The sequence below is a fragment of the Salvia splendens genome, chromosome 1, assembly GCF_004379255.2.
Source record: "Salvia splendens isolate huo1 chromosome 1, SspV2, whole genome shotgun sequence".
Taxonomy (NCBI): Eukaryota; Viridiplantae; Streptophyta; class Magnoliopsida; order Lamiales; family Lamiaceae; genus Salvia; species Salvia splendens.
The window spans coordinates 9,860,501-9,874,403 of record NC_056032.1 but is presented as its reverse complement, the minus strand read 5'-3'; the positions used below and the strand labels follow the sequence as shown (position 1 = coordinate 9,874,403).

General features: G+C 31.7%; 1 protein-coding gene across 2 annotated transcripts; it reads left to right on the top strand.

The window, feature by feature from the left end:
* The first annotated feature begins 554 nt into the window (after positions 1 to 554).
* LOC121796652 (lysosomal Pro-X carboxypeptidase-like) lies at positions 555 to 3,332 on the top strand. 2 transcript variants are annotated; one of them, XM_042195462.1, is made up of 9 exons: positions 555 to 967; positions 1,063 to 1,249; positions 1,347 to 1,480; positions 1,557 to 1,669; positions 1,793 to 2,033; positions 2,105 to 2,257; positions 2,551 to 2,630; positions 2,736 to 2,785; positions 3,010 to 3,330. In XM_042195462.1, exons 1-9 carry the CDS (start codon positions 578 to 580, stop codon positions 3,135 to 3,137), a joined length of 1,476 nt encoding a protein of 491 aa, XP_042051396.1. In that variant the 5' UTR covers positions 555 to 577; the 3' UTR covers positions 3,138 to 3,330. The 2 variants fall into 2 exon arrangements, with proteins under 2 accessions (XP_042051396.1, XP_042051401.1); XM_042195467.1 differs by lacking the exon at positions 2,105 to 2,257 and having other exon boundaries at positions 3,010 to 3,332.
* The last annotated feature ends 10,571 nt before the right edge of the window (positions 3,333 to 13,903 follow it).

Here is a 13,903-nt window from a genome sequence, read left to right as displayed (position 1 = left end):
TAAACATAATCTCTCTCACAAATTTATATATACTCTAGGGGAGCACTAGTCTACTTCCATATTTAGAGTCAAAACATATTTCTAACCTCGTGCTACCAAGTCATACGTATAATGCAAAAAATATTAGTGGATAATGTAGATGATTTCCACGGATTGCACTGTAGACATAGACGGTCTATTTTGCATTATAAACAATTTAGTTTTGCATTATAAAATATGTCTATGATGCAAGCATAAATTGTTTTTAATAAAAAATTAAACCGTTTTGTGTGTGGCACATGCACAAAACCATGACTAAGACTTGGGTTAGACGGCCGAGACAACTTTTTTTTAAACTATAACTAAAACTTAATCATCATCTAATTAAAAAAAAGTAAATAATTAACACTCACTGTGCATGGACGTCCAGAACATGAAAGCTTTCGTGTTTATGAAATGAGTAAAACAAATGAAAAAGTTCACTAGTAGTAGTAATTAATTAGTGTACTCATTTTGCTTAATTATAGACACATACGCTTGTCTATAAATAGTAGCATGAATTGAAATTGAAAAAAATGAAGGAAGAAAGTTTTTGAGCATGAAAACATTCACAAGAGATTTATTCCAATATTACCTTCTGTTTGTCCTTGTACTTGTTCAAAATGTTTCAACAATATCTCCACACAAAATCCCAAGACTTTCACCATACAACAAAGAAGCATTGAGTAGTGTATCGGCAGCAGATTCAGAGGATTTGAAGACATATTATTACCGGCAAACACTTGATCATTTCAACTTCGCACCTCAGAGCTATGCAACGTTCAACCAAAAATACGTTGTCAGCACCAAACATTGGGGCGGCACTGAATCCAACTCCCCCATTTTCGCCTATTTTGGAGCTGAGGCGCCACTCGATGGAGACTTCTCTATAATCGGCTTCCTCTCTCAAATCGCTCCTCGTTTCAAATCCATGTCTCTCTACGTTGAGGTCAATATATACTCCATTACATACAATTAGTAAATCTTTTATTGGTTAAAGAATCGTGGTTTCACATCTATATGATCATATTGGTTTATTTTTAGCATCGATATTATGGGGAATCGATCCCATTTGGAACGATGGAGGAGGCCATGAAAAATGAAACAACACGTGGATATTTCAATTCAGCTCAAGCAATAGCTGATTATGCAGAAATTGTGCTACACGTCAAGAAAAAATTTTCTGCACATAATTCTCCCGTTATTGTTGTTGGAGGCTCATATGGTGGAAGTGAGTAGAAGTATAATTTTTCTCTATAATAGTTATAGTATATTAAAATTTCCTTGATGCAATTAATATTAGTATAAATTTTTTTATGAAATGTCAGTGCTAGCATCGTGGTTTAGACTTAAATATCCACACATTGCTGTGGGTGCTCTAGCTTCATCAGCTCCTATTCTTTACTTTGAGAACATCACCTCACCAGATGCATATTTCTCGCTTGTATCCAAGGACTTCAAGGTATAAATATACTTATATCTTAGTAAAAATTAATATACAAGTGTTCAAAATAATTTTAATTTTTTATTTAATGCAGGAGGTTAGCCACAAGTGTTATGAAACTATTAGAAAATCATGGTCTGAAATCGACAGAATTGCATCAAAAGAAGGAGGCCTCTCCATTCTTAGTCGAAGATTCAAGACATGCTCGTAATTAAACTAACACACACATTAATATACATATATATATATATATATATATATATATATATATATATATATATATAAAAGTAGTGATAAAAGAAATAATGGTAGAAAGTGATGTAATTTCAGGAGTTTGAAGAGTAAATTGGAGTTGAAGTATTACTTAGAAGGCATGTACTCGGAGGCAGCACAATACAACGCGCCGCCAAAATATCCAGTGACGGAGGTGTGTAGAGGGATCGACGGAGCTCAAAAGGGAAGCGACGTTATCGGCCGGATTTTCGCGGGCATGGCGTCTTTTCGTGGGAAAAGAAGTTGTTATAATATGACTACCCGCAACACTCAAACTAGCGTCGGCTGGAGATGGCAAGTGAGTTAGTTAATTTGAATGATAATACTATTAATTAGTGATTTGAATATTGTTTTACTTTTTTTTTGTAGACATGTAGCGAATTGGTGATACCGATTGGGATAGCAAACGACACAATGTTTGAAGCTGATCCATATGATTTAGCTGACTATATTAAAGGCTGCAAACAAATGTTTGGTGTATCACCTCGACCTCATTTGGTCACTACTTATTACGGGGGCCATGTGAGATTGTGACTTGTTTCATTTTTATTATAAGAAATAAATTATAGATTTATATCCTAAAATACTGCTCACTTAATAAATATATTTTAAACTAAAAACCATTAGATAATTTATACATTTTCTTGTAATTATCAATATTCAAGATTGTTTCATTAGACAATAACCAATAATTTAGGATATCATCTGTAACTTTTCTAACTAATTTTCTAATTATAATATCGGCAAGAGGATAGTAGTTGGTTTGTTGATTTGCAGATTATCTGTATATTAATTCCAGCTAAATTTGTGTACAGGATATTAAATTGGTACTTAAGCGGTTTGGGAGCAACATTATTTTCTCAAATGGTCTAAGAGATCCATACAGTACCGGCGGGTAAATGGCCTAATTTTTCGTTATATATTAATGTTATTAATTTTAATGATTTCATATAGTATTTGAACTAATTCAGATATTGTATAATACTACCATCTTTCACAGGGTGCTAGAAGACATATCTGAAAGTATTCTTACAGTGACTACACGTAATGGTAATTTCTTTTTAAATATATTTCAATGTCTTTGAGATTGAGACCCCATTAACCTTTATTGAGCGAAGGTGAAGCGCATCATAGATAGTAAGACGCATGCTTCCCTTTCAATTAATAGGTCGGAGGTTCAAGTCATTATATATAAACTATAGTTATATGATGTACATGAGATTGGAGAATAATATTTGAGGTCATCTTATAGAGCGGGTGGGTATATATTGCAGGTTCACATTGTTTGGATATACTTATAGCGAAAGAGAGTGATCCAGAATGGTTGGTGACACAAAGGAAAACAGAGGTTAAGATTATGGAGGGATGGCTTACGACATATTATGCCGATCTGAAGGCATAAAATATGGACAATCAAGCTAAGTTTGTTCTGAAAAATAACGATGTACTCCTATATAAGTACGTGGTTTAATTGTCTTAGTCAAAATTATGCGGTACTTAATTCCTACACTTGTAGAAGAATGAATTTAGTTCTAAATTCCGCTATGCACTTGATGAATAATACTCCTGTCTCAGCCTAAGCGATACATCGCACGTGCTCTGGAAAAATGATATTGCACCCGTCCACAAAAAATAGACTAATTTTACCATTTTGGGTCATTTACCAAAATTAGACTAATTCTAAATATGGAAAGTTTTAGACCAATACTAACCTACACATCATTTTAAATGTGAACCTCACATTCCACCAACACTACTTCCACCACCTTTTCCCCCCATCCATCTCTTACTTTATCAATTGCGCATTAAAACCCTTGTCATTTACAACCTTGTCTATTTTTTTGGACGGAGGTAGTAATAAATAGTTAAAGTTGAGAGAAAGTAAAGTAAAAAAAGAATAACGTAGTAGATTATTCTCTCAAAATATGTGTAAAAATGAAACGTCTCGCTCAGGGACGGATCTAGGAATTTATATGAAGAGGGGCAAAAATATACATAGATAATATTTAAGAGATTCAAGAGGGGCAATTAGTGAGAAATTAAAACAAATATATTTTATAATGTATAATTTATGTATATGTGATGAAATTTGAGGTGGGGCATTTGCCCATGCTAACTATTAGCTGGATCCGTCCCTGGTCTCGCTTATGTTGGGACGGAGTAGTAGTATGCTTTCTCGATGTTAAATAGTGCCTTTAATAATTATATTGGGACGCGCATGTTATAGAGCACACAAGGTGTCATCCATATTGTATGATAGTGGTACGTTATCATGGATCATGATGACACTCTTATAGAAAGAATTAATACAATTTTCGGTATGGAAATATAAAAATAACACAGTAGTACTTTTTATTTATTAACACAATCATTTTAATAATTTAGTATGGTTAAATCGGCGCAGGCGCAATATAATATAAAAATAAAGGATAATACTATTAAACAATATGAAAATCTTAAATGTGTAATGAAGTAATATCATTCACTTCATAGAAACAGAGTGCAAGAACTTTAAAACCGTAAATTGTTGGCCTTCACATTAGGCTCTAATTATTTGACAACCCACAAATTAAATAACAAGGAGCAGTAGCGAATTCAAGAAATAATTTTGGAGGGGATAGAATCAATAGGTATGGACAGTGGCGGACGCAGAAAATATTATTAGGAGAGGCTCTATTTATATATATATATTTTATATAATTAATATAAAAATTACAATATATTACATAAAAATCACAATATATCGGTGTGTGAATCTTTTGAATGTTTTGCTGAAGTAGTGAGCTAAATTCAGCATGTTCTCATTTGTGCATTACTAATAACTATTTTGAAAATTTCCAATTTTTGCATATTTTTATTACCAATTTTTCCTAATAAAATAATTATGAAACAAAATATTATAATAATAAAATTGAAAAGATAAATTAAAAGAAAACTGAAAATTACCAATAGAAAAAGAATAGACTAAGGAACGAACTAAAAATTAAAAGTGATAATCTTTATAATTATTAGAAAGGCCACGTCACGCCTCCTACATTTTAGATACAGTAATATTTTTCTATTTTATATTATTAAATATTATAATAACTGTTCACTGTCTTCTTCTTTCCTAAACCGTCAACAGCCATTGTTGCTTTGTTCTGTAGTTTTAAAATATCAGACTCAGCCCCTCCAATAACTCAACTGCGAATATTAGAGCTACATCACATCCATGCAGACTATCATCCGCTGAACATCCATGCATACTATCGTGCTCTCACTCACACACGAGCATCTCTCCAAAGAGTTAGCCGTTTAGTCTGTTAGATTGGTTATGCCAGCTGGTAGCCAGCTGGAGTTAGTTAGTTTAGTTGGAATATTGTATACATATAGTGTGTTGTACTCTGTTTCTTCAATCAATAAGAAACTCAGTTTTTTTCTCCCCAAATATCTTCTCATTCTCTCGTTTCCCTCATAATGAAGTCATGTTTTACAATTCTATTAGCGAACAATTTTACCTTCAGAGCCATTGAATTTGTGAGGGCTGAAGAAGAGATTTTCCAAAATTTCAAAAAAATTACAAACAAAACGTAGGAAAAAAGACACTCTGGGAAGGGCTTAAGCCCTCCCCTCATCCTTACTGTGTCCGCCACTGGGTATGGAATCAATAATTTTGTAAGTTTGCTCACAACTACAATGTTATTATTCCTTATCCTAACTTACGGGATTGCAACTTGTTAGGATCTAGTATTTCATTTAATTAAATGAAATGCGGTCTGGACTCTGGGCCCTTCAATCTAGCTATGATGTGAAATTGGGTACGGTTGAAGGAAAATTTGGCTGAGCTGGGCTCATATTACTAGTATAACAAACCTTTAGGCCTGTCATGCAATAAACTAAAAAGGATAGATGAAGATGTCAATACATTTTCAACTGAAATTAAAATTGCTGATAATTTATTACTCTATCCGTCTCATAATAGATGACACATTTGAGAAATGATATTAGATTTTAGGAGATGTTATTTTGTGTGTTAGGTGGAGAGAGAAAATAGTATATTTATATTAATGTGAGAGGGAGTTTTTTCCAAAAAAAAGAAATGTGACATTTTTTGTGGGACAAGCTAAAAAGGAAAGCGTTACATCTAATATGGAATGTAGGTAGTACATGAATTAAGAATCATATACTATCATATAGGATTTCCAAGGACTCCGTCATTGGAAACTGTAACACACCAAAAATTGGCCTAGATAGTATATTTGCTATTCCGAATTCAAATGCAGAGAATTAAATCTTGATGAATAATTTGATATAAATAATAATAATAATAATAATAATAATAATAATCAAATAGTATATTTTATAAGACTAGAATTATGAGAATTAACAATTATAATTGGAATGAATAGAAATAATATTAGAAATAATAAGTTGTCGGTCGTTTTTGTCTATTATCACAAAATTGTGAAAGAAATAAATTGATTTAGGGTGTTAAAATGACAACACCTCTTAAAGTGACACTGTGACGCCATGTAGCCTGTAATATTATAAATGCTAGACTGCAATCTATAGATTGCAGTCTAGCGCATTGGATATTGCAGACGGGCAAAAATTGCAGTCTAGCGTATTAGATATTGCAGACCAAGAAAATTTACCCTTGAGCGTTTTTTATGATTGCCACATGGCAGCTGATTATTCGTCCATGTGTACAAATGATTGACTAGGAATGGTGGTATGATGTCACTTTAAGAGGTGATGTCATTTTAATACAAACCAATTGATGTATTTATATTATATGAGTATAATGTGACGAGAATTGAGTAAAAAAAGGGAGAAATTAAATCAGTATTTGTTTATATATTATATATAGGTAGGGACGTATTCATATCAAAATGCTAAGTATAAGTAAATCTCAAAACATATGCAGTCCATTGGATCTTGTGATCTAACGGCCAAATTAATGTCACGTGTCATCTAATAAAGTAGATTTTTAGCCTATTAATGTAGCTCGGATAATAATGTAGCATTTTAGTCTAATAATGTACATTTTCAGTCCAATAATATAGCTCTGCTAATAATATAAATTTTTAGTATAATAATATAGCTTATCACAATCATCCAATCTAAGGATCCAAGTACTGTGATTTGTGCTGTCTTTTACACTAAGATGCTGTAAGCAGTGGGGAAGCCACGTTGGGGCAGGGGTCCCTGGTCCCCGTCAGTTTTTGTTAAATCTATATATATTGTATATGTACATACATTGTTATGTGTGAAGTCATTAGCCTAGTAGGTTAAAAACTGTCCCTTTTGTCTGAAAGGCCCGAGTTGGATTTCCTTTGTTCGACAGTTTTCCCCTTTTATTTTCTCTACTTTATATTTATACAAAAAATTTCCCTCTTCTTTCTATTTATGCAACTTTTTTTATTCTTTTTCTATTTATACAGTATAATGTGTAATTTTATCTTTTTTGCTTTCTATTTTTTAGAACATAATTTTTATTTGTTCTCTTTTATATCACTAATTATGCTAATTTTAATTCTTTGTCATTTTATAATTATTTTCTTCCATTATTATGATCATAATAAACAAATTTAAAAATAATTATTGCATTCTATTAGTTAATTATATTTCCTTTGATATTTTCTATGGTGGCATTTAAACATAAAAAAAAATCATTTCCATCCATTATACTTACGTAAAAATTGAAAATATCAAATAATCGAGTTTCCGACGTCATGAACATCGAAAAAATCCTATAAATATTAATAGTAATTTGGGCCCTCATCGTAAAACTTTTGGCTTCGCCATTGGCTGTGAGGACCCTAACATACCCCTATATAGGTATGCATATTTTTCATAAACTGAATTAAATTCTTCCACCTTATAAAAATAAGGCACGAAACAATAGGATGTATTATGGGATATGGATTGGATTGAAAAATTTTAGCTTAGAAGCTAATGGAGAAATCTAGAAAAAAATAAAATAATTAATTAACAAGTGTAATAGTTAAATGGTGCCACTTGTCTTAGTTTGATACCATATATTATTATAATAATTAGAAGCTAATTTTTTTAAAAAATGCCACTCTTCTCTTTCAATTTTTCTCCCATATTTCGACAGTCACCCCCACCTTTACTTCATAGCTATTTTCTTCACCAAATTTCAAACCTTTCAGGTTTGATGGCAAAGAGACGAAGTAATCACTTAACCAAAACATTGTCGAGGTATCTCTTTGATTATAACTTCTTTTTATAACATGTAATGTGATAGAATGATGAATGTATAGATTGTAGGGTTTCAGTTTTGATATGTTTACATAGGGGAATGGTTTATTTCTTGAATTAATAATTGGAAACGTGATTTTGGTTTAACATATACATAATTTCATCACTTTAAGACAAGGTTATAAAACTCTATCATTGAAAACTGGGTAGAATTGAAATGTTGAGGAGGGATGTTTGTTATGTTTTGGGATTTAATTCAGTTACGATGTAATTCAAGAAAATATCCTGACTAGTATATATTCCATATATTTATGGTACTGAAATTGTGGCATCTCCTATTTAATCGGTCACCGGTCCAGTAGAGGGTGTCACAGAAACAACTAGAAGTTCTGGATATTTTAGGACCGTGCTGAGAAGTACAACACTAAGAGGTCAAGGGGCATTATACCTCGTGCCTATGAAATGCTCCTGAAGCATTTGGCCCGGGTTTAGAAGGACGCAAAGTGGGGTGACCTCTACTCCAATGCCCAGAAGATTTGGCCAAGTGAACATAGCTTGGCCGACATTTCCAAGAAGGCGAACAATGTATTCTTCGCGGAGGAGGCATTCAAGTACTTAGAGGGCTGGCAACTTCTCTAGAGGAGCCCCAAATTTGGGGATGTCTCTGATACTTGAGCTAGAAGTGGTGCGTCGAAGAAAACAAAAATTTCGGCTAATGGTGACTACTCTACAAGTGGTAGAGCTATTTCCATCGACCTCAACTATGCGGAGAAAGAAGAGCATGATAACTTCGGGTTGTCGCTCATTAAGGATCTCCATTGTAGACGCTCCTACCTCGTAGGCAGGTAAGGATCACCTAAGACATCTCATCATACATCTCCTAATACACTAATTTCTTAAAAAGACTAAAATTTTAATTCTCCTACTACACTAATTAATAGTACTACAATTTAGACATATGAACATTCTTTAGAAAAAAGAAAAAAATCAAAACTATTCAATTTTTTCTTCCAAATCACAGCATTCATCAAAAAATTAGCATCCATTAGCACAAAACGAGCTTCTTGCTTGGGTAGCTCCCCTGACAAGGCATTGATTCCATCGTACAACATATCTCAAATATTGGCCAGAAAACTCACAAGTACTGCTTCCGAGATAAGTTGCCAATGGAAGTTAATTAAGTTTTGATTAAGATTTTTGTGGGAGTTTTATTTTTAGTTTCAAGAAATTCTAGTTTTATGAATTTAGATTATGATTTTTATTGTTATTGTTTTTTCAATGATTGAACGGCAGTGACGTTAAGTTAGTAGTAGTTCTGTGAATTATAATGCTCTGCATTGAAAGAATAAAGCTCCTATCAACATTTCGGTGAAAATATGCTCAAATTTAGTGAAAAGTTCTTAAGAGAAATAACTACTACATGTTTGTTTTATCTCGGAAAAATATAATAGTTATCTTTTTTTGTAAGACTAAAGTTCAAATTTTGTCTTTTATATTTCCTCTAAAAACCTTTTTAGTCCTATACATTATGTTATCTTCTGGTTCCAAACAGTATATATTTTGGTCCAGAATTAACATTTTTGTCAAAACTTAACGATCAAACGTGTTTTGACCATATTAGTTAGTACCTAATTATGAATCTAATTATTCAAATGAACCTAATTAGTTTAATATTAGAATTTATAAATATTTTTAACATATAATAAAAGTTGAAACTACATCAAAATTTATAAAATATTTTATAAAAATTAAATTAAATTAAAATTGATAAAATACTTTACCTTTACTTTTTTACCTATAATAAACATTAAATTTTTGAATACATTTTAAATTTTATTTCGATTCAATTTAATTTTGTTTATAGGTAAAAAAGTACTTATTTTATAAATTTTAGTATTTCATCCGTCCCAACTAAGTTGAGTCAAAATTTTTGGGCATGGAGATTAAGAAATTATGTTGAAAAGTAGGTGAGAGGAATTAAGTAGGAAAGATAAGAGAGAGTAAAAGAGGTGATGAATAGTGATGAGATGTTTTGTTTTTTGTCGAAAAAAGACATGACTCAACTTAGTTGGGACAAAGGGAGTAATATTTTTTATAGTAATATGTAAAAAAAATTAATATTTTTTATTTTAGGTAAACATATATACATATAAATATTTGCTTTTAAATTCTTATTTTCTTTTTCTTTTTAAATTTTTCTTCTTTTTAGTGAGCAATAACTATTCATTTAAAATGTTTGACCGAAGTTTGCCCGTTTGGCTCTTCAACTAAATCTTCCAGAATTTTGGCTTTAAAGACTATCAATCTAATATACTACGGAGTAGTAGAAGTTTTAATTGGACATTATGTTTTTAATCATACAAGATGTTTAAAAATATACTACTATACTGTATTTATTTTTAATTAACCACAATACATGTGAAATTCATGTATCATTGTAAATTTCATTTACATTGCACCATTTTTGTAGATCAAATAGGTGAGATTGTATGATAGTACTATATTTTTCACTTTGGATTTGATAGTTAATGGAGGGAGTACTTCTATAATATAAGGATACTCTATAAATTGGTTTCATCATAATCTCAACTCTCTAGTTAAGATTATAGGTGAACAAGGCCAAAGGAGTAGTTACCAATGATTATCGTTATAGATTGAATCATTGAAAGGGGTTACAAGAGAGAGGGAGATATGGTGAGACACAATTAAAGATAAATGAATTTGACATTTGTCTAAAGCTCAAAGTTCAAAAAAAAGTAATTCCTCCATCCTCATCAAGATGTCCATCTTTCCTTTTTTTTATTTGTCTCATTTAAGATGTCAACTTTTCATATTTAAAAACAAATTCACCTCTCTTCCCTCCTCGTTAAAACACCCAACTATCTTTTCTCTCTCTACTATATTAGTAGTAATTTTTTTTAAAACTCCATGCTACTCAAGATTGTGGACATCTTAAGTGGGACGGAGGTAATTGTATAAAAATTCTCTCCAATAATTATAGTTTTGTGTTCTTTTTATATGTCCAAAATTTAAGTCTTGATCTCAAAAATCATTAACTTTAGCAAATTTTCATAATTATAATTTCATGTTCATTTTTATTATCCCAAGGTTTAAATATCTCTCTTTCTTTTGATACAATGACAAGCTTATCTCACTCATTAGAGCAATTCATTTTCCACTTACGTTTAATTCCTTTCCCACTTACTTTTAACAATTAGGTCAGCACACAAATATTTGTATTCATATAGATGTTAGTAAAGAGGTTGAAATGAATTGAATCTATCCATAATTAGTCAGTTTGTGTGCTTTTCTGTATATACTATGTACTCCGTATTTAGAACCAACGCAGTTCCTATTGTTTATGACTTGTATTGCTTATTATTATTGCCTATATATATAGTTATCTCTTTATCTAAATTATATTAAAAGTTATTGTAATATCTTTTTCTTGGTGTTGTCCACAGACTTAAATACACATAATTTTGAATTAAGTAACCAATTCATTTATATTTCGTAATTACTTGTGCATTTTTTTCCTATTATCAAACTTGTTATATAATTGAATTATAATAGTAGAATGTATACTTATACAGTACCTTACATGCATGAGAGAAAATATACATATTTTGTTACATATAAAAATATACAGTAAGTAATTTTTCACTTATTAGTGCAATAATTTTGTGGCATCTCTTCGTGTCACTTAATTTTGCTACATTCGAAGCTATAGCATATTGAAGCTTAATATCACAAAACTTTTTTAAAATGGTTTTTTTCCACGAACTTTGAACTTAACATATAATATTACGAATTTAAATAGTATTGAATTTTTATCACCAGCGACATAATCCAACTAAAATGAGATGGATAACCATATTTTACTTCTATATACTTTATAATCACATTATTATCAATTTTCAGTGGTAACCATATCTTATGTGATGTAATAACAAATGAAAGGTAGCCGGATTTTTTCGCTGAAGAGAAAAATTAAATAACAATTAAAGTTCGTGCTATTATATGTTAAGTTTAAAATTTGTTGGAAAAAACAAATTTTAAATTTTTTTAATAATATTAGACGCCAATATCTCTATTTTTTTATTATATATATGTCTTTTTTTACATTGAAAATTCTAACTAAACTTTACTGCCTCAACGTGTCATAATTTTAGTTACATGTACTTAGATATATAACCACACTTTTTTTTTTAACACACTCACAAATATAACTATTCTTTTTTTAACCTTTACCTAATTTTTTCACTCATATTTTATTGGTAGTTATGATAATTAACTGGAGTACTTTTTCTACGAATTAATTATAAGAACTATTTCTTCTTAGTGACTTACGAATAGGTACTCTTGCAACAAAAATATTGAATAACGACATTTTTAATGCTATTAAGGATGCTAATTTGTGCGTCTAATTATACCATCAGCGCTTTATAAGGTGTCCTTATTGTTAATGTCCCAATTAAAATTAGAAGATACAAATAGAAGTGTCCCAAAAAAGCAAAAGATTAAAATAATTTGCCTTTAGCGGGACTTGGAAATAGGCGAAAACGCGATTAGAATGCGGATCAAGTTATATGGAATGATAACTGAACCGGTCGGATCAGTTAGCAAATTGCCGTTGCCACTTAATCACTGCAGTCTTGCTCTCGCTCTTTCTTCCTTGCCAAAGTAATTTATAAACTCTCAATTTTGCACAACTTTAACAGTAAAGCGGCAAGTTCGGGGTCGATCCCACAGAGAAGTTGGTGTGTCGAGTGTGAGAGTAGTGAACAGGGGGGTTGGTTGATGTCACGCTTTAACTTGAGAGTTTTTAACTATTGTCTTTACTTTAGGCATAATTTAACTAGCTAGCTTGATCAATGGAACTTTAACTACTAGGTCAAGTGAATTGCAGTTAACAGCAGAAAAGTAAATGCGAGAATGTAAACGAAAATAACTTTGATTAAACTAAAAACTGAGTACATCGTGAAATTTAAACTAAGCTAACACTTCGGAAGCTAAGAAAGCGGTAAAAACTGAGAAGAATCTCAGCGGGAAACTTAAGATAACGCTAACAGAAATGAGTATTCTGCAGCGCTCCCTTCGGTCGCCCTTTTAACTAAGCTATCTAAGCTAAGCTAGAGAACTGAACTAAACTAAGCTAGAGAGCTGAACTACGCTAGATAACTAAGCTAAGCTAAACTAGATGGAAAGTAAAGTGTCGGATCCCCCTTCTTGTGATGGCACATCATCTATTTATAAGCTCGATTCGACTCCCAGCTGGATAACGATCTTGACAGGGAATATTCGCTCATTCTGAGAGTGAGCGACTCATTGATTGCTATGTGCTGTTCTTCTAGAATGACGATGCTTTTTGGTAACAGCTTCGTCCTTGCGTTCTCATATTCCGGCACGTGTCCCCTTCTAGAACGTCGTCCTTGATAACAGAATGGTGCGCCATATCCAGCTCATTTCCTCATGTGTTCTTCTTCTAGAAGCCAGCGGTCCCCACCTAACTGCTTGATCGCCCCCCTTAATCAACTCCCCCGATTCTTGGCCCTTTTTCGCCTTTTGTACTTGCTTGATCAGTTCGGCCTTGCTGACTTGGTCAAGTAGCATTTCAGCACATTTTAACACTTGTTTTGTGCGATAAACCGATCAAGTAGTATACATTTTACCCTTAAACCGATGTATGAAATGAGTCTTATCAGCCTTCAACTTAGGGACGTTTTCTTTTATGTCTTAAATTATAGTTATTTTAAAAAATTTCCAAACGCTAGTAATTGCGTCTCAAATTTTGTGTCCCTAAAAAGATAAGTTTTTTTAGGGTGCATATCATAAACAATATTTACACTTTCATAGAAGAACTGACCCCAAATTTTGTCTTTGTTCAAATAAAATATTCAAACAACCCAATAGAGAGTGACGAGCATGAAAGTCAATAAGAATAATAATTAAACTCCAAAATAA